Source organism: Mauremys mutica, chromosome 20, assembly GCF_020497125.1.
Source record: "Mauremys mutica isolate MM-2020 ecotype Southern chromosome 20, ASM2049712v1, whole genome shotgun sequence".
NCBI lineage: Eukaryota > Metazoa > Chordata > Testudines > Geoemydidae > Mauremys > Mauremys mutica.
In genome coordinates this window covers 21,996,416-22,022,769 of record NC_059091.1, presented here as the reverse complement: position 1 = coordinate 22,022,769, position 26,354 = coordinate 21,996,416, and the positions used below count along the sequence as shown (strand labels likewise).

The 26,354-nt window shown below is 57.4% G+C and overlaps 1 protein-coding gene across 4 annotated transcripts; it reads left to right on the top strand.

Annotated features, from left to right (window-relative positions):
* The first annotated feature begins 3,483 nt into the window (after positions 1-3,483).
* Positions 3,484-21,438, top strand: LOC123354076 (ras-related protein Rab-3D-like). 4 transcript variants are annotated; one of them, XM_044995724.1, is made up of 5 exons: positions 3,484-3,504; positions 12,792-12,995; positions 17,285-17,403; positions 19,876-20,000; positions 21,158-21,438. In XM_044995724.1, exons 2-5 carry the CDS (start codon positions 12,792-12,794, stop codon positions 21,331-21,333), a joined length of 624 nt encoding a protein of 207 aa, XP_044851659.1. In that variant the 5' UTR covers positions 3,484-3,504; the 3' UTR covers positions 21,334-21,438. The 4 variants fall into 4 exon arrangements, with proteins under 4 accessions (XP_044851659.1, XP_044851658.1, XP_044851657.1 ...); XM_044995723.1 differs by lacking the exon at positions 3,484-3,504 and adding an exon at positions 5,085-5,230; XM_044995722.1 differs by lacking the exon at positions 3,484-3,504 and adding an exon at positions 11,344-11,591.
* Positions 21,439-26,354: the final 4,916 nt, after the last annotated feature.

The following is a 26,354-nucleotide window of genomic DNA, read 5'->3' as shown; positions in this document are numbered from 1 at the left end:
TTGCTTTTTTGACCGCCTCTGCACACTGCGTGGACATCTTCAGAGAACTATCCACGATAACTCCAAGATCTTTTTCCTGACTCGTTGTAGCTAAATTAGCCCCCATCATGTTGTATGTATAGTTGGGGTTATTTTTTCCAATGTGCATTACTTTACATTTATCCACATTAAATTTCATTTGCCATTTTGTTGCCCAATCACTTAGTTTTGTGAGATCTTTTTGAAGTTCTTCACAATCTGCTTTGGTCTTAACTATCTTGAGTAGTTTAGTGTCATCTGCAAACTTTGCCACCTCACTGTTTACCCCTTTCTCCAGATCATTTATGAATAAATTGAATAGGATTGGTCCTAGGACTGACCCTTGGGGAACACCACTAGTTACCCCTCTCCATTCTGAGAATTTACCATTAATTCCTACCTGGCCGCCGGGTCCAGCCCCCGACCTCGGCCGGGCGGCGCGGTTCCTGCCCGGCGGCGTGGTTCCTGCCCAGCCGCCGGGTCCGGCCCCGACCTCGGCCGGGCACGGTTCCTGCCCGGCGGCGCGGTTCCTGCCACCAGGCGCTCAAAGACCTGCTCTACGTTGATGTTGACCTTGGCGCTGGCTTTGAAGTATTCAAACCCTGCGGCGAGGGGAGGGAAGGAAAGGGGAGAAAGGAGGGAAAGAGAAAGAACAGGAGGAGAAAAATCATGTGTTGGTGACTGAATGTACACACAACGCACAGTCAAACTGTAGAACTCCTTGCCAGAGGATGCTGTGAAGGCCAACGCTATAACGGAGTTCAAAAAAGAACCAGAGAAGTTCATGGAGGATAGGTCCATCGATGGCTATTAGCCAGGATGGGCAGGAATGGTGTCCCTAGCCTCTGTTTGCCAGAAGCTGGGAATGGGCAACAGGGGATGAATCACTTGATGATCACCAGTTCTGTTCATTCCCTCTGGGGCACCTGGCATCAGAAGACAGGATGGGCTAGATGGACCCTTGGTCTGACCCAATATGGCCACTCTTACGGTGGATCCAGGAAGAGGATTTGAACCCTTAGCCTTTGGCATGAAACTCCTAGTCCCTTAACACCTGAGCAAACAGAGCAAGAACCTAATCCCCCTCTATAACTACCTACAGGTCTCTGGCCTGTGTGATGCAAGATGTCAGACTAGCTGATCACAATGGTCCCTTCTGGCCTTGGCATCTAGGACTACAGAGGCCAGCAGCAGTAGGCCTCAGGCCTAAATTAGGTGCCTACCCACTGCTGATTTTCATGGGAATTTGGTTCTGCCAAATTGTTGCAGCTGGAGGGAAGAAAACCCAAACCAAAAAACAAACACCCGCCCCCTCAAAAAAAAAGAACCCAAAAGAATTTTTAAAAAATAACACATTTAAGTTTTTTTCCTCTCAAAATTTCCCACAACCCACTGACTTTCAGTAATCTGATTCCCTTAGGCTTCTTTGAAAATCCCTGCCTTAGATTATAAGAGATGTACCTAACTAGTGAGGAAGGGAAAGTTAGTAGTGAAATGGTGTTACCAAAATAGTGATATTTCACTTCCTCCAGAGATATTCATGGATGGTTTTATGAATTACACTAATTGTTAAATAGTGGAAAAAGTTCAAGAGAAGACAAACCAAGTTTTAGCCCCTTCCACCCCCCCCCCCAAACAGGATATCCAGTATCTTCTGTTTTACACAAATGACCACCTTCTTTCAGTGGGGAGTGTCTGGCTTGCTGGGGGAGAGGGAATAGTGCTTTATGGGCCAGGGAGGGAAGGGGAGCAAGGCTTAGAAGCTACTGCAAAAGGGGGAGTGAGTCAGCTTTGCAAAACGGACACACTCAGGGACTAGAAAGGCTGGCGAATTCAAAAGGGGCAAGCCTGGCAGAGGAAGCCTCTTTTCCCCAGACCAGGCGGAGCACAACTCACCCTTCCTCCCACTGAGGTGGCAAAATACCAGGTTCGGAAGGACCTCCTGTGGGCATCACACTAGCCACTTCTTTCTAGGGGGGCTGGGAAGGAATTTTTCCCTCACCACCAGATTGGCCTAGGTGGAGTGGGGGTTTTCCCCACCTTCCCCACAGCAGGTTCAGGAAGGGCTTTGTTATGGTGAAGAAGGAAGGGTGTTAGGCTATTATGTCACAACTCATCATGTAAGTGGGGGTGGATGTCCAGGGCTAGTACTACAGGGGGAAGGTATACAGTGACTGGATAAATGGCTTGGTAAAGGACTTAAAAGGGAGGTGTTGGTTAAAGGAATGGAATTGGGGGAGGGGGGGAGAAATCGGGGCGCCTATGACTGGTATGGCAAGGAGCCAACCCCACTTTCTTATAGGCCACCTTAATCCTCATTTGAGAGTGGGGGGAATAGTAAAGTCGCAGGATTGGGTTGGCTGGTGGACCTGGATGGAAAAAAAAGCAGGGCTGGCACAAGCCCGCCAGGTAGCTATTGAATGACCATGAAGTTTCCTGCACGTACACTTATCTGCCCGGTTGTTCCCTACATCTAATAATAAAGTTGTGGCCTGATTAAAACCATACCAAGTGTCTCCTGTCCTTCTTTCGGTATAGCTGTACAATACAGGCTACAATTCTAAGAAGCAGGAGAGGCATAAGAACATTCAACAGCACAGGTCAACAATCTTTCTGGGTGATAATCTGGCAATACTATAGTGAGTGAAATTCTGGCTCATTGAAGTCAATGGGATTTTTTGCCACTGATTTGACTATGTTCAGAAACCATGACGGTAACTTTAGTAAAAGAATGATGATGTCTAGAAGTATCTACTGAGAACAAAATCAATGTTTAAACTAACCTTAATCTGCAGAATGATCAGTTCTTCCATATCGGAAGCTATTAGACAGTTACACATAATATAAATAGCTGGTTAAATTGTAACATAAAACAAACAAGTGAAGCTTATTTGTGTTCATCATCTAAAGAGTTAAGTTCCAAAGGAACAGTTACAGAGAAGTATGCAGGACTACACTGCCATTTTATTGAAAAAAAACCTTGTCTCGTGGTACTAAGTAAAAACTGGAATAGAGGAAAATAAAACTAGAAGACTGGGGGTATTATTTCAATTCTGTATAAACCAAAGCAACAAAAAGATGTAAAAAAAACAAACAAAGACCATTAAAAAAGTTAATTCAGCCACCTATATCAGAAGAAAATTCAGGTCACTTACTTATTTCTAACTGTCGCTGTATCCGTCCTTTGCTGCGTTCTCGAAACTGAGTCTGGATCTTATTGTATTCTGTCATGACCTCCACAAGCTTCCAGGACAATACCAATGCCGGAGGAGGCGGGGCCAGGGCCGTCCCCAGCTATGGGCGGGGCAGAGCAGGGACTACAAAGGGCAGGGCTCTTTGCTCCGGGTGGGGGCATCACGGACGGAGGCAGACACGGACGCCGAGCCGCTTCCGCCCGCCCTCGCTGCCGACTCCGGGGAGGCAGAGGACTCGGCAACCCCCGCGGAGCCGGACCTGCCTGCCGCGGTCTATCCGACCAAGTCGGCGGTTCGTGGACCGGGATACTTACCGGCGCTCCCCTGCCTGAGGGGCGCGCTGTGAACATTTACCGGCGCTCCCCTGCCTGAGGGGTGCGCTGTGAACACTTGCCGATGTTCCCCTGCCTGAGGGGCGCGCTGTGAACATTTACCGGCGCTCCCCTGCCTGAGGGGCGCGCTGTGAACATTTACCGGCGCTCCCCTGCCTGAGGGGCGCGCTGTGAACATTTACCGGCGCTCCCCTGCCTGAGGGGCGCGCTGTGAACACTTGCCGATGCTCCCCTGCCTGAGGGGCGCGCTGTGAACATTTACCGGCGCTCCCCTGCCTGAGGGGCGCGCTGTGAACATTTACCGGCGCTCCCCTGCCTGAGGGGCGCGCTGTGAACACTTGCCGGCGCTCCCCTGCCTGAGGGGCGCGCTGTGGACCTTGCCGGCGCTCCCCTGCCTGAGGGGCGCGCTGTGAACACTTGACGGCGCTCCCCTGCCTGAGGGGCGCGCTGTGACCACTTGCCGGCGCTCCCCTGCCTGAGGGGCGCGCTGTGAACACTTGCCGATGCTCCCCTGCCTGAGGGGCGCGCTGTGAAACCTTGCCGGCGCTCCCCTGCCTGAGGGGCGCGCTGTGGATTTTTCCCGGCCCTCCCCTGCCTGAGGGGCGCGCTGTGGACCTTGCCGGCGCTCCCCTGCCTCAGGGGCGCGCTGTGACCACTTGCCGGCGCTCCCCTGCCTGAGGGGCGCGCTGTGAACCCTTGCCGACGCTCCCCTGCCTGAGGGGCGCGCTGTGAACCCTTGCCGGCGCTCCCCTGCCTGAGGGGCACGCTGTGGACTTTGCCGGCGCTCCCCTGCCTGAGGGGCGCGCTGTGAACACTTGCCGGCACTCCCCTGCCTGAGGGGCGCGCTGTGAACACTTGCCGGCGCTCTCCTGCCTGAGGGGCACGCAGTGGACCTTTGCCCGTGTCCTCTATCTGAGGGGCGTGCCACGGCCCCCGCCGGTTTAACCGCACCCTGAAGGGGATGCTACGACGCTTCCCCCCCCGGGACCTCCGCCAGTGGGACCAACGACTTCCCCCTCTGTTACTAGCAATCCGCGAAGTCCCGCAGGCCTCCACGAAATTCTCGCCCTTCGAGCTCCTCTATGGGCGGCGACCCCGCGGCGTGTTGGACCTCCTGCGGGAAACGTGGGAACACACCCCATCCGCGACGCAGGGTTTCCTTTTTTATTGAAAAAAACCTTGTCTGGTGGTACAAAGTAAAAACTGGAATAGAGGAAAATAAAACTAGAAGACTGGGGGTATTATTTCAATTCTGTATAAACCAAAGCAACAAAAAGATGTAAAAAAAACCAAACAAAGACCATTAAAAAAGTTAATTCAGCCACCTATATCAGAAGAAAATTCAGGTCACTTACTTATTTCTAACTGTCGCTGTATCCGTCCTTTGCTGCGTTCTCGAAACTGAGTCTGGATCTTATTGTATTCTGTCATGACCTCCACAAGCTTCCAGGACAATACCAATGCCGGAGGAGGCGGGGCCAGGGCCGTCCCCAGCTATGGGCGGGGCAGAGCAGGGACTACAAAGGGCAGGGCCCTTTGCTCCGGGGGGGGGCATCACGGACGGAGGCAGACACGGACGCCGAGCCGCTTCCGCCCGCCCTCGCTGCCGACTCCGGGGAGGCAGAGGACCCGGCAACCCCCGCGGAGCCGGACCTGCCTGCCGCGGTCTATCCGACCAAGTCGGCGGTTCGTGGACCGGGATACTTACCGGTGCTCCCCTGCCTGAGGGGCGCGCTGTGAACATTTACCGGCGCTCCCCTGCCTGAGGGGCGCGCTGTGAACATTTACCGGCGCTCCCCTGCCTGAGGGGCGCGCTGTGAACACTTGCCGATGCTCCCCTGCCTGAGGGGCGCGCTGTGAACATTTACCGGCGCTCCCCTGCCTGAGGGGCGCGCTGTGAACATTTACCGGCGCTCCCCTGCCTGAGGGGCGCGCTGTGACCACTTGCCGGCGCTCCCCTGCCTGAGGGGCGCGCTGTGAACACTTGCCGGCGCTCCCCTGCCTGAGGGGCGCGCTGTGGACCTTGCCGGCGCTCCCCTGCCTGAGGGGCGTGCTGTGAACACTTGCCGGCGCTCCCCTGCCTGAGGGGCGCGCTGTGGACCTTGCCGGCGCGCCCCTGCCTGAGGGGCGCGCTGTGACCACTTGCCGGCGCTCCCCTGCCTGAGGGGCGCGCTGTGACCACTTGCCGATGCTCCCCTGCCTGAGGGGCGCGCTGTGAAACCTTGCCGGCGCGCCCCTGCCTGAGGGGCGCGCTGTGGACTTTGCCGGCGCTCCCCTGCCTGAGGGGCGCGCTGTGGACCTTGCCGGCGCTCCCCTGCCTGAGGGGCGCGCTGTGACCACTTGCCGGCGCTCCCCTGCCTGAGGGGCGCGCTGTGAACCCTTGCCTACGCTCCCCTGCCTGAGGGGCGCGCTGTGAACCCTTGCCGGCGCTCCCCTGCCTGAGGGGCACGCTGTGGACTTTGCCGGCGCTCCCCTGCCTGAGGGGCGCGCTGTGGACCTTGCCGGCACTCCCCTGCCTGAGGGGCGCGCTGTGACCACTTGCCGGCGCTCCCCTGCCTGAGGGGCGCGCTGTGAACACTTGCCGATGCTCCCCTGCCTGAGGGGCGCGCTGTGAACACTTGGGTCGGGGGTCTGGGCAGCGTCTGGCAGGAGGGGGCCCCCGGTCCCGGTCGGGGGTCTGGGCAGCGCCTGGCAGGAGGGGGGCCCCCAGTCCCAGTCGGGGCTCTGGGCAGCGCCTGGCAGGAGGGGGCCCCCGGTCCCGGTCGGGGCTCTGGGCAGCGCCTGGCAGGAGGGGGCCCCCGGTCCCGGTCGGGGGTCTGGGCAGCGCCTGGCAGGAGGGGGCCCCCGGGCCCGGTCGGGGGTCTGGGCAGCGCCTGGCAGGAGGGGGCCCCTGGTCGGGGGTCTGGGCAGCGTCTGGCAGGAGGGGGCCCTGGTTGGGGTCCGGGCAGCGCCCAGAGTGCCACGGCCCCTCCCCCTCCTCCCCCCCGTCAGGGAGCCCCAATCTCTGTTGAGACTTCCAGGTGCTCCTGTGAGAGGAATCCTCAGTGGGTGTAAATTGGGGTCACTCCCCCCCCAGCTGAGCGCTTGTGGAAACTCGTGGCCCTTAGTGGGCGCTGCGGGGGGCACTGACCCGTGTTCTGATTTGGAAGATGCCTGGCTGAGTGGCAGGGAAGTCGGTTTCGACTGATGAGGCAGCAGGAAGCAGCCCGGGTGACAGCTCGGAGGCCGGCAGGAAGCAGTCGGCTGCTTCCCAGGCAGGGATCAGCCGCAGGGGAACGGCTGCTCTCCTAAGGCTTGATTCAGGAGGTTCCCCGAGCCAGGGGCACCCTCGGTTCCTGGGTACGCCTCGGGGGCGGCTGCGTGGCTCCAGGGCATTTCACATTGGGTCTGAGGCTCTCTGGGTGACCAGCCTGCCTGGATCTGTGGGTCTGGCTGGGTTCTCATTCACCCACAGCCTCTGCAGCAAGTGTAAAGCGATGGGGTCTGGTTCTACACTCAGCTTCCTTTAAGGGTCCCCTCAAGATTCCCCCATTGCAGGAGGGGTCTCTCTGACCCCCCCCTCCCAAGGGCTATGCACAGGCCCTGCTCCCGGTGTAAGGGGCTGATGGGGGAACGGCCAGCAGGCCCTACACTGTTCTCCGCTTCCTGGGGGCGGAGCAGCAGTAGAGCAGCCCTGAGGCTGCTCTCGCTGCCACCAGGGGCAGGGCCCAGAATACTGGCAAAGGGAGCGTAGAGCCCCAGGGAACGCACGGTCCACGTGCACCATTCACGCGTAGGGGTGGGGATTCCATGTCATGAAACAGGAGCCATTTGGAGAAGGGAAGGGGCGGGGACAGGATGGTGATAACGGCCAGGGCATCGGCCTGGCAGGGCGGCTCCAATCTCTCGCAGAATTGAGCCCTTCCCTCGCTGGGGATTTCTCCGGGTGAGGTGGCTGCCTGCCCCTCCTGGTGCCGGGCACAGATCACGCCGCCCTCGCCACTGGGTGGCGTCTGCACCTGCAGCCGGATGCCCACTTCCACCGGTGTCAGAGTAGAGGGAGGGGCCCTTCCATGCCCCGCCCACAAACTACATTACGCCCACGTGAGCCGCCACCTACAGTGGATGGTGCTGTGGTTCCGGGTCCGATCCTGCTGCCTGCTGGGTCTCTGGGGCTATGATCCGTTCAGTGTGGGGTGGGGGAGCAGCGTGGCCCATGGGCTCAGTTCTTTGATGGAGGGGGGAAATTAAGGGGTGCCCCCTCCCAAACTCCACCCCTGTGTGGCACCAATGTGAACCATGGCTTGCACAAGTGTAGCTAGTCAAGGTGATTAGCTGGCCCCCATCACTGTGGTATCTGGGCGCTTCCCAATCTTTACTGTATGTATCCTCCCAGCCCGCTCTGTGAGGCAGGGCAGCGCTATTGTCCAGATGGGGAAACTGAGGCACGGAGCAGTGACTTGCCCAAGGTCACCCCGGCCGTCTGTGACAGAGCAGGGAAGTGACCTCGTCTTTCCCAAGACAGGCTAGTGCACTAACTACTGAGCCATCCTGCCTCCGTGCACCTCCCAGCCCCCGTTCTCACAGGAGGGACGTTACCGATGGCGGCCTTCAGCCAGCCATCGTGGGGGCATGCACGCCAGCGGCGCCCTTCGTACCCCTGTGCGCGCTCCTCCCAGACCGCCCCTGCGAGGGATTCCCCTTTCTGAGGCTCCCCCACTCCCAGCACAGCTGGCGAGGGTGAAAGCCGAGATCCTGAGGAACGAGCCAGTAGCCCCAGAGAGGCTCCAGGGCAGTGGAGCTGCTGCTTCCTGGGTGCAAGTCGTGCCTACGCTCGGGGTCGCATCGTGGGTCGCTATGCAGGGAGCTAAGATCCTGAGACAGGGTGACCAGACATCTTGATTTTGGGGCCTTTTTCTCATATAGGCTCCTATTACCCCCACCCTCGTCCCAATGTTTCACACTTGCTGTCTGGTCACTGAGATGCTGCAGGGAGTGTACGTCTGAGGCCTTCTCTCGCTGGTGCCGTGTGTCTGGCTAGAAAACGGGCCGAGTATTTCCTTGGTGGCAACAGCATAACGGATGCTAAAGAGGGTCTGTCTCGGAGGCTAAACCCCCCAGGACTCCCCCGAGCTGGGAGGTTCTGGTAGATTTTGTGGCCCAGGGCCGGTTCTAGTCTCTGGCGGGTCTCCACAACGGGGAGCTGAGCTGATGGGGGGGATAATCACCCCCTGGGTGCAACGGGCATTGGTCTGGGCTGATCCGCAAATGTCGGGTGCCTTGCAAGTGTCTCCTTCCCAGAGTGGGGGGCCCCTGGAGCCTCCTGAAAATCCTTGGGGGAGGAAGTTGAAGGGATGCGGGATGAGAATCCATCGGGGGCTGGATAGGCCCCCGCAGAGTTAAAACGTGTCCTGCCCTGAAGACTCTGCCACGTGTCCCTCCAGCCTTCCCCTCCGGTCAGGCTCACCTCTCAGCAGGCAGGAGCCGCAGCCTTGCTGGGATCCCCCCCCACTGTGAACTCCAGCTGCTGGTGCCCCCTTAAAATGCCCCCCCCCGCACACAGCACTTCGATTGGATATGGTATCCTCACTTCTTGTGCGGTGTTGCTCTGCGTTGCGAAACCGCCGCCGTGCTCCACCCCAGAGGCTGCTGCATCTCAGCTCCCGGTGAGGGAACCCTGGATAAACAGTCGCTGTGCCCCACACCACGCCCAGACCCAGTCACTCAGTCCTGGGTGTAGGATCCCTGTCTAAACAACTGCCGCGCCCCACCCCAGAGGCAGCTGCATCAGTGCAGGGTGAGCCATCCCTGTATAAACAGCCACTGTGCCCTACCCCAAGGCGGCTGCATTGTGGCTCTAGGTGAGGGATCCCTATATAAACAGCTGCCACACCCCACCCCAGAGGCAGCTGCATTTCAGCACCAGGTGGGATCCTTGTCTATCATCAACTAGGCGTGGCTAAGCTCTGCCGACATCCTCTTACTACCCGCTGTCATGACAACCCTGCCCCTGCCAGCAGGTGGCTAATTCGAGCTGTGATCACCCCCAGCCCCTTCCTGTCTGGGTTGTGTCTCTGCACTCCCTGCCCCCTGGGTGTCTGTGTGGAAGAGATGACACAGCAGCATCTGCAGGGGAGTAGTAGCCTGCAGTTTCTTAGCCAAGAATAGCCGAGCTCTCCACGTTTGGGGGCCGGGTTTTGGTTGGTTGGGTTTTTTGGGGTTTTCAGCTTGTCTGGCCTGGGTTTCGTTTCCCAGCCGCTGTGCCCACCCCAGAGCTGCCCTGCCATGTTCTGTTGCCTCCAGCATCCCGGGCCCTGCCACTTTAACTCCTTCAAGCGGCTCCCAGTCATGTTCTGGCCCCTCTAGGCTGTGCAGAGGGGGAGGGAAAAGCCCCTGCTAGAATCACCCCTTTGGGCAGGGGCTCTGGGTGAAGCAGCCCCTGTGCCTCACCCCAGAAGTGGCTGCATCTCGTCGCCGGATGAACATCTGCCATTCCCCTCCACCCCTTCTGCGGTGACAGAGGGGTCCCTCACCTGGTAGGGAGATGCAGCTGCCTCTGGGGTGGTGCATTGGGGCTGTTCGTGCAGGGATCCTGCCCCCTCCCAGGGACTGCTTCTCACTCTGAGTCCATGCCGATAGGGCCCTCGATCTCTGTCTGGGGGGCAGGGGGTGTCTTGCTGTTACCGTAATACACATAATAGTGCGAGGTGAGCGGGAAGCAGGATCGTGGGGTGGCCTTGCAGATCGTTGCAGAGAATCTGCGCCGTGCATAAGGGGCGGCACAGCGGTGCATTGGACCGAGGCCAGTCAGCGCCGCCGGGACGTGGTGGGTGACTCGATCACGGGTAAGAAGTGGTACTTCGGGCAAGGATCGGTCAGGCAGGGCTTTAAAGGGGAATCGGCCCCTTCCCCTGGAGTTCCCTGGCTGATGCCAGGTTACGCCAGTGGGGCAGCTGGCCCCAGCAGTTTGTCTTTGCTCTGCCTGGGCTCCCTCTGGTTGTAAATTGCAGGGAGCGGCCCCTGTTGGAGCCATAAATAAACAAGCCCTTCACTTTGCAGAATCAACATTTATAAAGGGCCAGATCCCGGCTGGTGTAAATGGGCCCAGCTGCGCTGGCTCCGGTGGCGCAACGCTGGTCTACACCAGCTGGGGGGCTGGCCTAGAGGCTTCAGGGCCTGATGTGAGATCGGGTGCATGTGTGTAGGGGGTGGGGGGGATACAGGCCGGGGTGGAGGGAGGGACTGTGCAGCTCTCCTAGGGCCGAGTGCCCCCTCCCCGATCCCCTCCCTGTTAGTTCTTGCCCCAGAGTCTCCACCCGGCAGGGCAGAGAGCCCAGGCTGTGAGTCAGGGCCCTGCACCGAGGCTGGTTTGCTCTGGCCGTCGGCACAAGATTCCTGGCTTGCATCTGCCCTGGCCGTGCCCATGCCTTGGCACTGGATGGCTGCATGCCTGCTCCTCGCAGTGCCTCCCCAGCCAGTCACTGCTGCCTGCCGGCCCCTAAGCAATGCCGTCCCTCCCTTGCACTGCTGCGTGCCAGTGCCCATCCAGCGCGTGCCCCTCCGTGGGCTGCTCCATGCCAGTGCCCATCTGCCCTGTCATCCACCCGATACCCCTCCACTCCCTCCCGCATCCCTCCACCCTTCCGTGCCAGCTCCCACCCCCGACACAACCCCGAGGAGAGCGCTACTGTGGGATGTTTCATCGCTCCGGATGGAAAGAGCTCGGTGATGTGTCCCAGTGGCTCTATGATCTCAAGGCTCCCCCTGCCTCAGTTTCCCCCGGCAGCATTGCCTCCACACACAGCAGGATGGAGACAACCTTCCCATGATGCCCCACTAGCATGAAGCCAGGGTATTTGAACAGCAGTGATTGGGCAAGCAATCTACCAATGAGAGCTCTTGCCACCAATCTCCCTCCAACCCATGGCATGCAAATTAGCAGTGGAAGAAGGGCGAGGATTGGTTAAGCTACCTCTGATGTCATAACAGCCCTGCTGAGACTGTTATGATGACAGTTATTACATGCAGCGATTAACAACTTTGCTTAATCACAACCGAATTGCTTCAGGTACAGCCTGCGCACAAGCTCCCAGGATGGTAAGCTCGAGGGGTCTGCGTTATCCAGGGGTTAAGGTCACTGAGGACCCAGTTTGGGATTAATTCTAGCTCCTAAATTAGTTAACCAATTCCCTTGCGAATTCTCAGCCAGTTCACTCTGTCCCGGGAGAGCGAGGACTGTCCGTTTCGGGAGGACGCACTGGGGTTTTTTTCATATGAAATGAAGAGAGTCGGATCCCAGCTTCAAGGGCCAATTATTGTGCTGGGCACGATAGAGACCCTGACCAAAATCAGCACCCCTGGCGCCGGGCGCTGCTCAGACACTTAGCCAGACAGTCCTTGTCCCAAAGAGTTCACTGTCTAAACAAGGGAAGGACAAGAGGAGAAACTGAGGCACAAAAGGGGGAAGTGCCTTGCCCCAGGTCCTTGGCAGAGCTGGGAATAGAGCCCAGCTGCCCTGGGCCTCAGCTGGTGTCCTCTCCATCGCACCACGCGGCGGCTCTAGGAGGGCAGAGCCCAATGGCTGTCAGCACAAGCCGGGGAACCAGAGCGGTTGCTTCACTTGACTGGCCCGGAGCCACAGGGATCCGAACTGGTCGGGCTGGTTGGGTTGGAGGCCCTGGCGAAGAAGCAGCTGGCGTGGGGGCTGCACAGACCCCCCCCCGCCAGGATCGGGCCCCCAGCACGCACTGGGGGCCGTGCAGGCCGCCTCCGGGATCGGGCCCCCCCAGTGCATGCTGGGGGCTGAATACACGTCTGCTGTGGGAGCCGTGAACGTAGCTCCATTGCCTGGTCGTCCTCGGATTACAACTCCCATGAAGCAGCCCGGTAACCCTCCTAGTGAGCAGAGGTGGGGCATCATGGGAGTGGCCGGCCCTGGTGCATCATGGGCGACGTAGTCCACGTGATGACCTGGGCCTCGGGGTAGAACTGGGGTAGGCAGGAGCCACCTGCACTACAGCTCCCCTGAGGCTCTGCGATGGCGTTTGCCAACAGACGTCTCTTGGGCTTCGGGCCTTCTGGTTTGCGGTGGAAAAATCCAGTTTTTCTGCAGGAAGCAGAGGCTTTTCCTCCCCCCCCCAACTCTAACCACTAGACTCCACTCCCCTCCCAGAGCCAGGAGAGAACCCAGGAACCCTGGCTCCCAGCCACTAGACCCCCACTCCCCACCCCTCTGCCTTGCTGATGCCCCCTCTCCGCCCCCCACCAGATGGCCTCTGCCAACGACACCCAGCAGGCCCAGAAAGATGCCGCCAAAAAGAAATTCGACTACATGTTCAAGCTGGTGATCATCGGGAACAGCAGCGTGGGGAAGACGTCCTTCCTGTTCCGCTACGCCAACGACTGCGTGGGCATTGACTTCAAGTTGAAGACGGTCTACTGGAACGAGAAGCGGGTCAAGCTGCAGATCTGGGTGAGCGCTGGGGAGGGAAGCGGGACCCTGGCGGGGAGGGAGGGAGGCCCCAGGGGATCCCAGCGGGACAGTTTCTCTCTTGGGGGCGGGACTGTCTCTTTGTGCTGTGTTTTGTACAGCATCTAGCGCAATGGGGTCCTGGGTCATGGCTGGGACGCCCAATGTTACCGTAATACTGATAGTAGCTGATGAGGATTAGCCATGGTCCAGGCGGCCCCGCGCTTATCGATCAGGGGCCTCGGGCCAGAAGAGATCCAGCACCCTTTATGCTCTGGTGTCGGCACCAGACACTGGGAGGGGAGAGAGAGAGAGAGAGGGAGGCGTCCAACCCATCCTGCTGCCCCTAGCAGGGCAATACTATACCGCAGGTGAATTCCTCCTGACCCGAGCTGGGGATCGGCCTGTGCCCTGAAGCATGAGGGTTGATGGCCCTTTTCCTTTCAATCCTCGCCAGGTGCCGGCCTTTCGGTCCCAGATTCCTGGGACTTCTGGCCCCACGTGGGGCGCGCACCTTTCCCCAGCACCCTGGTCTGTACAGCCCCCCTGCAGCCAGCCCCCAGTCCTGAGCCCCCACTGCCCAGGGGGCGGCGGTTTGGAGGCTTGGCAGTTGGAGAGGCTCTGCCCTGCGTGGTGGGGTGTTGGGCCAGCTCCCCACATGGGGAGTGGATCAGAACTTGGTGGCTCCCAGCACTTGTGTGTAGCAAATGGGTGTGAAATAGGCACACTTCCCCCACACACCCCCCCCACTGGGAGGGGGCTGTTACCGTAATCACTGGAGAGCTGCAACGCTTCCTTTTTAAAACTTCATTTCCTCTTCTGTTGGAGGAAGCCGTTCTGTCCAGTGCTGCGGCCCTACAGGGAAGAGGCCCCACCTCCCGACCCGGAGCCAGCCAGTCCCCTGCCGAGAGTTAGATCAGAGCCAGCACCCTCTGGAAGGGGAAAGGCCCCGTGCCCCATTCCCAGCCCCCTTGAACCAGCCAGTCCCCTGCCCTGGGCCCAGCCCAGAACCAGCGCCCCCTAGAGGGGAAAGGCCTTGTGACCCATTCTGTGGAGAGTGACACTTTTTCAGACTCTCTTTATTTCTTGAATGCAACGTGGCCCCGGCCCCCAGCTGGTGTGATTCAGCTTTGCTCTCTTGGCACCAGGTCACTTTACACCGGCCGGGGATCTGGCCCGTTGGCTCCACTGGCTCTGTGGCCGAGTGGGGGTTGGGCCCACATCAAGCTGAGGCCCCAGTGGCCGCCCCGTCCCACGGTCCCGGCTGGCGGGCCCGGATCAGCACGTTCTTTTCCTGTTATCTCCATGGCCGGCAGCTGCGGCGAAGTCCCTAAGTGCAGCCGGATCCCCCGGTGCTGAGGGTAAACATGCCTCCCCTCCCCACGTGGCAGCTGCAGCTGTCACTGGCTTTCGCGGGGAGGGAGGGGGGTCAGAGTCTCTTTGCTCCTGAAGGCCTCTGGCAGTCACCATTGTAATGGCACCGGCCTGCGTGTGCTTTGGCTCGGGCAGCAGCTGGCGTTACCTTGACTCCGGTAAATGCCGCCGGGCACCATCATGCAAAGGCTCCACCCGAAAAAGATTATTTCCCCCCTGCCCCCAAATCCTCTGGGGTCTCCCCCACCAACCTGGGGACCGAGAGACCCAATCTGTCCCCCTTTTTTTATTCTGTTTTAGCCTGTGGAACTCATTGCCACTGGTTTTTTTCCATGGTGGGAACTTCACCAGCCTCCTAATGCCACCTCTGAACAATGTCTGCCTCCTCATTTACCCTCTGTCAATGCAGTTAGCCTGAGGAACTCACTGCCACAAGAGGCCACTTCTGGAGAAAGGCTGCCTGGCCAGGTGGAGCCCTGCTCTGGGGATTTCTATAAGGCTGAGCGGTCTCTGCACGTGCTGTGGCTTGAATCTTTGCAGGCCGTAACTCCACAGACTCCAGCCGGGAATTTGGCCCAGTTTGGTTTTTTTTCCACTGTAACCTCTTGACCCACTGTGATAGGCGGGAGAGACCCGGAGGAGCAGTGTTGGCAAATGGAAGCCCTCTCTGGGCACTGACCTGACCACTAGGAGGGATGGGTGATTTAGATCAGGGGCACGTGTAGGAGCGACATTACGGTAGCAGGTGGTTAACCCTTTGGCTTGGCTTCGCTGGAGTCACTCCCCTGCTTAATTAGATCTGAAGCTCTTTGGGGCAGGGTCCATCTGTTTGTTCTGCGGATGTACAGCACCTGGCGCGTGGGTTCCTGGGCCGCGACGCTGAGGCGCTACCACAATCCGCCTCATAAATAAGTATTTACGCCTGTGCTTTGCTTTATGGGGACACAGCTGAATGGAGAGGGGCTCATTGAAATGAGGATGGACAGATGCCTTCCTGCCACCTCCCAAAAGGATCCGTGGAAGTGTCTCTGCATCTCTGCAGACTCTGCCTGACCCTCCGAAAAAGAGAGAGGTCAATAAATAGGTGTATTATGATAGCACTTAGCAGCCCCAGTGATAGCCCAGGACTCCACTGCGCTGGGGGCTTTACATTATTAGGTGTATTATGGTAGTGCCTAAGAGTCCAGTCATGGCCCAAGACCCCATAGGGCCAAGCACGATACATTATTTATTAGGTGGATTACGGTAACACCCAGTAGCCCCAGCCATGGATTGGGACCCAATTATGGTAGGTGCCATACATTATTTGTTAGGTGTATTACGGTAGGACCTAGGCGCCCCAGTCGTGTGGCCCGTAACTCCATTGCGCTGGATGCTGTACATTATTAGGTATATTACGGTAGCACCTAGGAGTCCCAGCCATGGCTCAGAACCCCATTGTGCTGGGCGCTGTACATTATTAGGTGTATTACAGTAGCACCTAGCCCCCCGCCCCAGCCATGGCTCAGAACCCCATTGCGCTGGGCGCTGTACATTATTAGGTGTATTACGGTAGCACCTAGGGCCCACCCCCTCACAGCCATGGCTCAGAGCCCCATTGCGCTGGGCGCTGCATGAACACAGAACAAAAAGACAGTCCCTGCCCCAGGGTGCTGATCCTCTAAATTCAACTAATTTAACAGAGACTAGTTTAAGGCCTAGCTTTGATCCCATCACCTAGCAGTGAGTTCCACAGGCTAAAACCTGTGATGTCCTCCCATCAGCTGTAAGGCCGGCTCTCCATTCCAGACACCCGCCGCCGGCAGACTCTGCTAGTCAGTGCCGTGTAGACGGGTGAGGTCTGGCCGACCCAGCAGAACCCCTACTGGAGATGCGGTTATAGCAGCCGAGCGTTGCTTTTGCTGGGCGTGGTGATTTTGGTGGGGTGGGGTGGAATGAGCGATCCTGGTGGAGCGCCGCCTGCCCAAACAAAAACAAAAACAAACCCGGAGTGCCGCCCCCTCCCAAGGTGCCGCCCCAAGCACGTGCTTGGTAGGCTGGTGCCTGGAGCCGGCCCTGGAATGGAGACACCAGGGTATTTAAACAGCAGTGATTGCGCAAGCAATCTACCAATGAGAACTCTTGCCGCCAATCTCCCTCCAACCCATCCAGCATCCCTGTAGTCCTGCCTTCCGCAGCGGGCTGACTAGGATCCCACCCGGTCTCTTCCCTATCCCGCACCCCTCCACGAGTCCCCTCCTTGCCCACCCCGTCCAGGCAAGCCGCCCACGCTTCGCTCTGTCTCCACACGGCAGAAAGGGGATCCTCCGGCTCGCCGGTGTTTTATTTTTAACAGCAGCCCGTTCAAATTTCCATTCCGCCCCCTTAGTAATAGATTTTTTTTTTAATTACACGCAAACAGTGCGTCTTACGTGCCTCTGAGCTGTCATGGAAACGAGCCCCAGTTCCTGGTACCAGCCTGACACTTCCAGGCCTTTTAATGAAAAGATCCGTCTGTCACGGCCCTCTGGGTGCTCTCTGGGCTCCACAGTAACAGGCCCATCTCTGGTCTCCTCCTGCTCCCGAGAGTAGATAAGAGCCGTACAAGGCCAAGCAGATAGCAGGCAGCTGACATTTCTCACCTTCCCACAATGCACCGCTTCACAGCCCCTAACTGAAGCAGCCCTGCGGACACCTGGAGAGAGATGGGCCCTGCCCCAGGGAGCTTGCAGTCCAAAGAAAGGGTTATCCCTTGTTTTACAGATGGGGAAACTGAGGCACGGGGTGGCGGGAGTCTCTGGCAGGAAGTGAGGGGGAGCATTAACCCCCAAGCCTCCCGCAGCGCTGCCTCCGGGTTGAAATCTTCCCCTGTGCCGCTGGGGATCTTGCAAAGAAGCAGCTCTTATTTGTGTGTGTTGTGGGGACGGGATTGTTTAAAGGACACCACAGTGCGGGAGAGATACCGGACGATCTCAAGGGCTTATTACCGAGGAGCCATGGGCTTTCTGTTAATATACGACATCGCCAACCAGGATTCCTTCAATGCCGTGCAGGACTGGTAAGAGACCCCCTGTTCCCTTGCGTTGTACCATGAGAGCCAGTCGTGTCCAGGGCTGAGTGACGATACAGGCACTGGGGGCCCCTGTTTAGGGCCCCTGGCTCCCTGAGGGTCACAGGGATTGAGGTCAAGATCTCCGTGGGGGAAAATGAGCTCTCTGACTGGTGCTGGTGGTGAAGAAAAGCTTGAGCCGAGCAAAACGGACGTCTGCCTGAGTCTGCCGAGAGCCTGAGTTGATAGCTCAAAAGAGCGCGGAGTTGTCTGTTGCAGCGACCCTGCCTGAGTCTGCCGAGAGCCTGAGCCCGTCCGCCTGAGGGGGGCAGCTGCGCTGCATGTAACTGATGCAGCCAAGCTGCCTGCATCTGCAGAAAGCAAACTGTGTGTGAGAGTGGGGGAGGGAATATGGGCCCCTCAATCCCTCCTGCCCTGGGAAGGGCCCTGACTCCATTGGAAACTCTTGATAAGGTTGCAGCGCTCATGTTCCTTAAAGACACGGCGTCGTTGGGAGGGGGCCCATCCGTAAAGACTCACTGGATTTTTAAGATCTTTTATGGGGGGCAGGGCAGTGTTGGGGATGGAAGAGGCAGGTCACTGCACTGAACTATGGGGAAAACCGGGGCGGGGTCGACCTCAGAGATGGGGCTCTCCCCCCCCCCCGACTTTTTCACTGCTCCTTATTCCTGGCTTCACCCCTCTCTGGGGTCTGTTTGTCATCACCCCCAGTGCCCAGCTGCAGCCTCCCGCAGGGAGAGGCAGAAATCTGCTGGGGCCACCCATGAGTCAGATTGACAGTGAGTCACCGGGTTTAGGGAGGAGGAGTCAGGCTGTCCGAGGCGGATGCTGCAGCTCGGAGCCCCTGAGCTGCCTCGGGCCAGGCTGAATGGGGAAGGGGTTTAGCCCAGGGATATAGTGGAAGCCAGGACTCCTGGGTCCTCTCCCTTGCTCTGGAAGGAGGGTGGGGTCTAGTGGTTAGAGCAGGGGGCTTGGGAGTCAGGACTCCGAGGTTCTGTTCTGGGAGGGGAGCCCTCGGACAGCTGCTTTCACTCACGCAAAGCCCACTGGGTGCCATTTCTTCCTGGGACTGTGTTTAATGCCGCTGAACACTGACGGATGCACTTTCCCTCTAAAGATCTCCGAGTGCTTTACAAACAGGGGTTGGTATTTATTGTTATTATTTTGATCCCTTGTTCACAGAAGGGGAAACTGAGGCACAAGGTAGCAGAGACACCCAAAGTAGTCATCTTTTCCACCCCTTCCTCTCTACCCACTAGGCCCCTCTGCCCTCCTAAGCCTGGGCATAGATAGAACTTCAGACTCCTCACTCCCAGCCCCACAGCTCAAACACTAGACCCCCAAAGCTCTCCCAGAGCTGGGGATAGAGCCCAGGAGTCCTGACCTCAAAAGGATAGTAAACAATGTGAGTTGGGGCGTTCAGTCCTTCCCGTGGAAGAGCCTGTCATAGGTCTCACCCCCACTTAGAGCTGTTGGGTTCCAAAATGGGGACCTGCATGGACTCCCCTAAACTAAAATCCTAGTTTAGATCTGGTAAAAGCTGCCACCACCCAATAATGTACGTGTATTGGGACACAGTCCTTCCCCAAAATCCTTGGGGATCCCAAGAGCCCCAAATCCATGGAGTTCTTACACCTAGGAGAAATAAACCATTCCCCCCTGCTTCCTCCCCCCTCCCTTTTCCTAGGAGAGATATCGGGATCCAACTACAGAGGGATGCCTCCTCCTCTCTCCTCCCCTTTCCCTGAGAATTCACCCAAGGAAAGATCAACCAAGTCCTTAACAGAAAAGATTTATTAAAAAATAAAAAAAAAATCTCTGTAATACCAAGATGGAACAATACACAGGGTCTAAACTTATCAATCTCTGGAGAGAATTCCCCCTCCCTTCTTTCTCAGTAAAAGCAATAACAGTACAGAATTAAAGAAATTCTATAGCAAAACACAAAATTGCAAATACAGAAATAAAAGTATAAGAATACTAGTTCCTTGCTAATACTCACTAGCTTGAATAGAAGAATTTATTGCAGAAACCTGGGAGGACTTGATTAAGATGTCTGTACTCCCTTAACTCCCAAGAGAGACTCTCTAAAACAAAGAACAGAAAAAAAACTTCCCTCCACAGGGATTTGAAAATATCTTGTCCCTGATTGGTCCTCTGGTCAGGTGTTCACAGGTACTGCTTGTTAACCCTTTACAGGTAGAAAAAACCCTTAACCCTTAACTAACTGTTTATGACAGAGCCTATATGTTGTGCAAATTCCTGGCTGGTGTGGGGCTCATGTTGCTTTAAGACGGGGTGGGGCGGGGTCCCCAGCGATAAAATACACATTGGATTTGTAACCCTGCTCTTTTATAAGGAAAGGAGGAGTCAGAGTGGGGTGGGGTGAAGGTGATTGACAGCTGGGTGGGCACGGCTTGTAAGCAAGGCCCGAGTTCAATTCCCACCCCCGCTCCATAGGGCAACCCAGATCAAGACCTACTCGTGGGATAACGCCCAGGTGATCCTGGTGGGGAACAAATGTGACCTGGAGAACGACCGAGTGGTGGCCACGGAGGATGGCAAGCGGCTGGCAGATGAGCTAGGTAGGTGCCCTCCACTCCAGCCCCGCAGCGCCTGGAGAACCTGGAACAGATTTTTCTGTTTGGCGACAATTCCAAAAACCCCAGGAATGAACATTCGTGGTGGTGGGTGTCAATGTTTTTCAAAACGTTCAGCATGTTGAAAACTATTTTGTTTCAACTTGAGGCAGAAGTTTTGAACTGGAGCATTTTTAACATCTTTTGTTTAATTTTAAAGAACACAATTGAAGGAAATTTTGAGAGGAAAAAAACTTAAATGTGTTATTTTTAAAAAAATTCTTTTTTTGTTGGTTTATTTTTTTGGGAGGGGGGTTGTTTTTTGGTTTGGGTTTTCTTCCCCTCCAACTGCAACAATTTGGCAGAACCAAATTCCCATGAAAATCAGCAGTCGGTAGGCACCTAATTTAGGCCTGAGGCCTCAGGCACTTGGCTAACGTTTTATTTGCAATCACAAACTTCTCCATGAACAGAAGGGGCCTCTCCCAATCATCTCGCTGCCCTTAAAACTCTTGTTTTTTGTGTCACCTCGCCCCCTAGTGGCCAACGTCAACAGATAAAAGTCCTATTGCTGCTGGCCTCTATAGTCCTAGATTCCAAGGCCAGAAGGGACCATTGTGATCAGCTAGTCTGACATCTTGCATCACACAGGCCAGAGACCTGTAGGTAGTTATAGAGGGGGATCGGGTTATTGCTCCGTTAGCTCAGGTATTAAGGGACTGGGAGTTTCATGCCAAAGGCTAAGGGTTCAAATCCTCCTCCTGGATCCACCGCAAGAATGGCCATATTATGTCAGACCAAGGGTTCATCTAGCCCATCCTGTCTTCTGATGCCAGGTGCCTCAGAAGGAATGAACAGAACAGGTGATCATCAAGTGATTCATCCCCTGTTGCCCATTCCCAGCTTCTGGCAAACAGAGGCTAGGGACACCATCCCTGCCCATCCTGGCTAATAGCCATCGATGGACCTATCCTCCATGAACTTCTCTGGTTCTTTTTTGAACTCCGTTATAGCGTTGGCCTTCACAACATCCTCTGGCAAGGAGTTCCACAGATTGACTGTGCGTTGTGTGTACTTTCAGTCACCAACACACGATTTTTCTCCTTCTCCTCTTCTTTCTCTTTCCCTCTTTTCTCTCCCTTCCTTCCCTCCCCTTCCCACAGGGTTTGAATTCTTCGAAGCCAGCGCCAAGGACAACATAAACATCAAGCAGGTCTTTGAGCGCCTGGTGGACAATATCTGCAAGAAGGTGAATGAGAGCCTGGCCACCAACTCCATCCTCATCGGCAACAGCAAGAGACTCCGCCCCCGCAGTCCAGCCGCTGCTCCTCCTAGATAAGACTCCACCCACCTCCGCTCCTCTCTTTCTGCCCCTCTCCCCCCCCGCCCCAGCGATCACATTGTTGTCATAAATAAATAGGATGGAACGTTATGAGGAGAGGCAGATCTCTTGGGCTGGTGTCCCACTGTTTCTCTATTTGACAACAATGCAATGGATTCATTTTCCCTTTCCTTATCCCCAAGCCAGGGTTCTTCTGTCCCAGCAACCACGGCCAGTGGAGGGATGAGGAACATGAGCCCATCCACCGGACCTCAGAGGTGGTGCGGCAGGGGCAGGCCCAGGCCCCCCACCGCTGACGCAAATTGGCCTGACTTCCGTTGACTTCGATGGCGCTGACGTGGATGCTACGGATCCAACGGGGGTCTGATGCCTCAGCAGCTGCACAGTCTCTTGGGCGTGCGTCTATTAACCAAGCCCTAGGTGCAGCTTTGCAGAAGGCTGGGGCATCGAACCCCCACGTAGATCTGTGACAACTGCTCTGTGTTTGTAAGATGGGGAGGGGTGTCGGGGGAGATGTGGGGAGGTTTCCTGTGCAGGGCTTGCTGCAGGATCCTCATGCTGGAAAACAGGTGTTGGGGGAGGGGGAAGATCCATTTTCATCTCAATTTTCCACTGAACATTTCAGGCTTTTCCCAGTGAAAATTCGTGTCCTGACCATCTTTGACCAAAAATCGGAGCTACTTTTTCTGAAATGCCTCCTGGATGTTGTAGTTCAGGTGCCTTGTGCTCCTGTTCTCTTCTGTAGAGTGGGCGTCTTGGTCAGACTACATCTCCCATGATGCACCATGCTCTCTCCGCTGGGAGGGGGGGTTTGCATCATGGGAGACATAGTCCAACTAAGGAACCCGGCTCATAGGGGAGAATGGAAGCTTGAGGCCACTGAACTACAACTCCCATGAGGCACCACAGCAGCATTTCCAAATCTACTCAACCCCAACTGACTTTCCCATAGAGTTGCACACCCTGTAAATGGCCAGGGGCGCTCCCGCACTCTGGTGCATTTGTTTGCACTAGTGTCGAAGGCTCCCATGGCGGGGTTGCAGGGAGCCTTCGACACTAGCACAAACAAATAACACAAAGCACCCGAGAGTTGGGCCAAGGATCCCGGGCCTGATTTCCCGTTGCACTGAGCCTTGTACGGTGATTTATTTACACGAGGATGTGAGGCGTTAAAATCAATTCTAATCTGATTTGCACTGTAGCCTGGTTGTTGTGGTGAAGTGATGACCCGGACCACTGTGTGTCATAGTCCCTGTAGAACTAACAGCTGAGGGAGAGTCCCTGATAGCTCGAGCAATAGGGGCCCCTGTGTTATGAGGGTGATGGTCTGGTTCCAGCCATACTGCTACAGAGATGCACATGCAGAGCTTTAGTGATTTGCTCCAGTGTGTTGGTGAGGAGGGAGCCCGTGTGTCGGAGAGGAGGGAGTTCCCCACTCGCCCACAGGCACTGGCTCCTGCAGGCCCCGGAGCTCCAGGCTGGCCCTTCTGTGGCACCCCATCCTCATAGTGCCTCAGAATGAACCTACCCCAAGGCAGGTCAGGGTCATTCTCCACTATTTTGCAGACTGGGGGAAACTGAGGCACAGAGCAATTAAAGCAATGCAACCCAAGAAGTCTGTGCTAGAGGCAGGACTTGAACCCTTTTTGATCTTAGACAGGAGTGTGGATGATCCAGGTGGGAGTTACCCTGGTCAAATCTGTGCCCTGTAGGATTCAGCATAATCTTGGGAGCCAGTGCAAGTGGAGATCTCTTGTTGCCATGGTTCTCTGAACCCCAATGGCACCCTAAGGATCCACCCCCAATTGCTGGACTGACTCAGCAGCCAGCGCTCTGGCTTGCTCCTCGCTGCGTGAAACTGTGTAACTGGCTGGAATACCCCCGGGCGTCACACTGCCCCCTGCTGGCAGGAATCCCAGCCCTGCTACCCGTGACAGGGCCTCGGCGCAGGCTACACCTCTAGAGAGACAGCCCCTGCATGGAAGAGCTCCCCAGCTAAACAAGGGCGAAAGGAGGGCTTGCTCTGAGGAAACTGAGGCCCAGCTGGCCTGAGCAGTTCAAGGGCTGGTAGGGAATCTGGAGGCAGAGGCACGGCCATGGGGCTGCAATGCTCTGCCCTGGGAGCTGGGAGAGGCCCAGCTGCTCGGGTCCCTGGTGCCTGTGGCTCCTGCCCGTCAGGGGGCCTGGCTGATGTGGTGCATGGAGCTCTCCCAGCCCCCCGCCCCCCATTAAAATCCCCCCAGCTCCCTCTGGCGACAGAACAAGGAGGAAAGTTTAGAAAACTTTATTAGCTCTTTTTCCCTTTGAAGTGGCAGCCCCCCGGGCGCAGAGTCGGGCCTGCCAGCCAGCCCTGCAGCCAGCCCGTCGGCGGGGGCGGGGCAGCGCCAGGCCCTGCCGAGATGGGGCGAGCGTCGTGCTGTTCCCACCGGGTACTGGTCACCATGCAAGGCACCATGGAGCTCCATCTCGGGGTCAGGCGTCCTCGGCTCCAAGGGGAAAGGCTAGGATGGCGAAACTCGAACTCGGCCCTTCCACAGGGCCGGGGTGCTCACAGCGCCTCCTGCTGGAGAGGGACCACTTGCCCCTTGGGAAGCCTGTTTGCCCCACACTGGAGGAGGGCTGTTATTCTTCTGCCCCATACTGGGAGGGGCTGTTTCTGCCCCTGTCCAAGAACCTGCCTCTGCCCCCTACTGTCTCCTTAACCCTTTGTCCCTCTCATCACACGAACCTCGAGCAGGGAAGGGGGGAATTAAATAAGATTAAAACAATAATAATAAACTTCAAACAATGCCAGGAGTTTGCAGTGTCCTGTCCCCGCCCACCACCCCCCGTGGGCGCCTTCCCCACCCGTGTCACAACTTCCCCAGTCCTCAGCTGCTCAGCACCTGCTCTTACCTTCTGGGACCAGGCCCCTCCCCGCAGCCTGCCCATACACAGCCCCATGCTCTCAGTGGAGGGAGGGGGAATCCTTCCTGCCCCCCACCCCCCCAGCACTCTTCACATATTGCCTGGGGGGGGCAAGTCTCTCTGTTGCCCTCTAGTGGTCAGACTTTGTATAGCGGCTCAGGAGTCAGCTACTGTGAGTCTGGTCTTTTGGGTTAGTTAGCAGAGGCGCCTGCTTTTTGAATCCATAGGTCCCAGGTTTGGTCCCAGCCAATGACCCAGCTGGGGGGGGTTCCACCCAGACGTCCGTTCTGGTTTTACTGGGGGAGCTCACCACACTGATCCCCCCCCTCAACATAAATCAATCCCACACCCCACTCAATCCCTGGGCCTCTGGCTACCAGAGGTGGAAACTGGACAACAGGCAGTGCTCAATTTGTGCCAGGGTTTGGCAGTTCATAGCCCCGGCACCTCTGGGCCTGGCCGTTCAGAGCCCGGCACCATGGGGCTTGCTGCATCCATTATGAAAGATTAAAAAAAAAAAAATTGCTTGCGCGCCGGCTCCTCTTTCATCACAAATTAAGCTCTGAGGCCAGGGGCTGGCTCACTCGCTAATCACTCGGGTCTGTTCGTTCCCTCTGAAGCTCCTGGCACCGGCCACTGTCGGAAGACAGGACACCGGGCTGGACGGACCATAGGGCTGACCCTGTCTGGGCCGTTCTTCTGGTCTTCTCTAGGGTCCCCCTTCCCCCGGGGAGTCCAGGACACCCTCACAGGACGTAAGGGTTCTGTAACCCCCCACGGCCCTGGCTCGGAGCTGGTGTCAGGAGCAGGGCAGGTCGGCTAAGGATTGATGTGGAAAAACAGGGCCGCCCAGAGGGGGCGGGGCGGGTAAATGCCCCGGCCCCGCAGGGGCCCTGCGAGCCCTGGCCCGGCGGCGGTCCGGCTCTTCGGCCGGCATTTCGGCAGTGGGGGGCCCTTCAGTGCTGCCGAACACATGGAGCGACCGAAGGGCCCCCCATCGCCGAAATACCGCCAGAGACCCGGACCGCCGCCGGGTGAGTACAAGCACCGCAGCTCCCCCGCTTTGCCCAGGCCCCCTGAATCCTCTGGGCGGCCCCGTGGAAAAATGTCTGTGGCCAAGGTCTGGGCAGGCGGGGGTGTGTGTGTGTGTGTGTGTGCTAGAGGGTCGAGATGGTGACTGATGCGGCCGTAGTGACGGGGTGGAGCCGGGAAGAGATTGTGGCTTGGAACCTGGGGAAAGGATCCAGGCGGATCCCAACGGAGCCGGTGCAAAGAAGCGGCCGGGGAGCCCGCAGGCAGGCGCCGTAACAAATACCCCGACGCAAAATCGTAAGGCAAGAATATTAGCCCTTGCGGCTCCTGCCTGTGGGATCCACCCTCCCCGGTGTGTGTGTGGGGGGGGGCAATCCCCTGCCTCGGTACCTGAGGGGTGGGGCCTCCACATGGGCCATAGAAAACGAGGCAGAGTCCGTAACGGGCCCAAGTTAAAACCATCCCCGTGCAAGAGGCCGAAACCTTCCGTGTGTGTGGCTCAGGGCGCCACTAGGGGAGCTGAAGGGGGGGGGTGCTGCCCCCTACTGGGTGGAATTTCACATGCTCAAGTATGTATATGGGGGGGGCAGTGCGCATGCAGCGGGGTGAGGCTGCCCCCTGCAGGTTAGAATGGCACCTCTGCCCAAGGTTGGGGGAGGGGGAAGCATTGTGTGTGTGTGTGTGTATAACACTGCCCCCTGCTGGATGGACAGTCACTCCTACATGCTGGGAGGGGCGGGGGGCCCACTGGGACTGTATAATGCTGCCCTCTGCTGGATGGGATATGTCAGAGCGGCTCGTTGAAGGGTGTGTGTGTGTGTGTGTGTGTGTGTAGAGAGGGGTGGGGGTAGGGGGGCTGTTGTGTGCATGTCATGCTGCCCCCTGCTGGATGGGACATGTCAGAGCGACTGGTTTGTGCATGCACAGCACTGCCCCCTGCTGGGTGGAATTTCACACCCATCTGCCCAGGCAACGTTACCCTGGGGTAACCCACAGGCTGGCCTTGGCGACACTGGGGCCACGAGCCTTTGCCGCATCCCACCCCCTCTGGCCAGCGGGCGTGGTGTGGCTCACCCTGC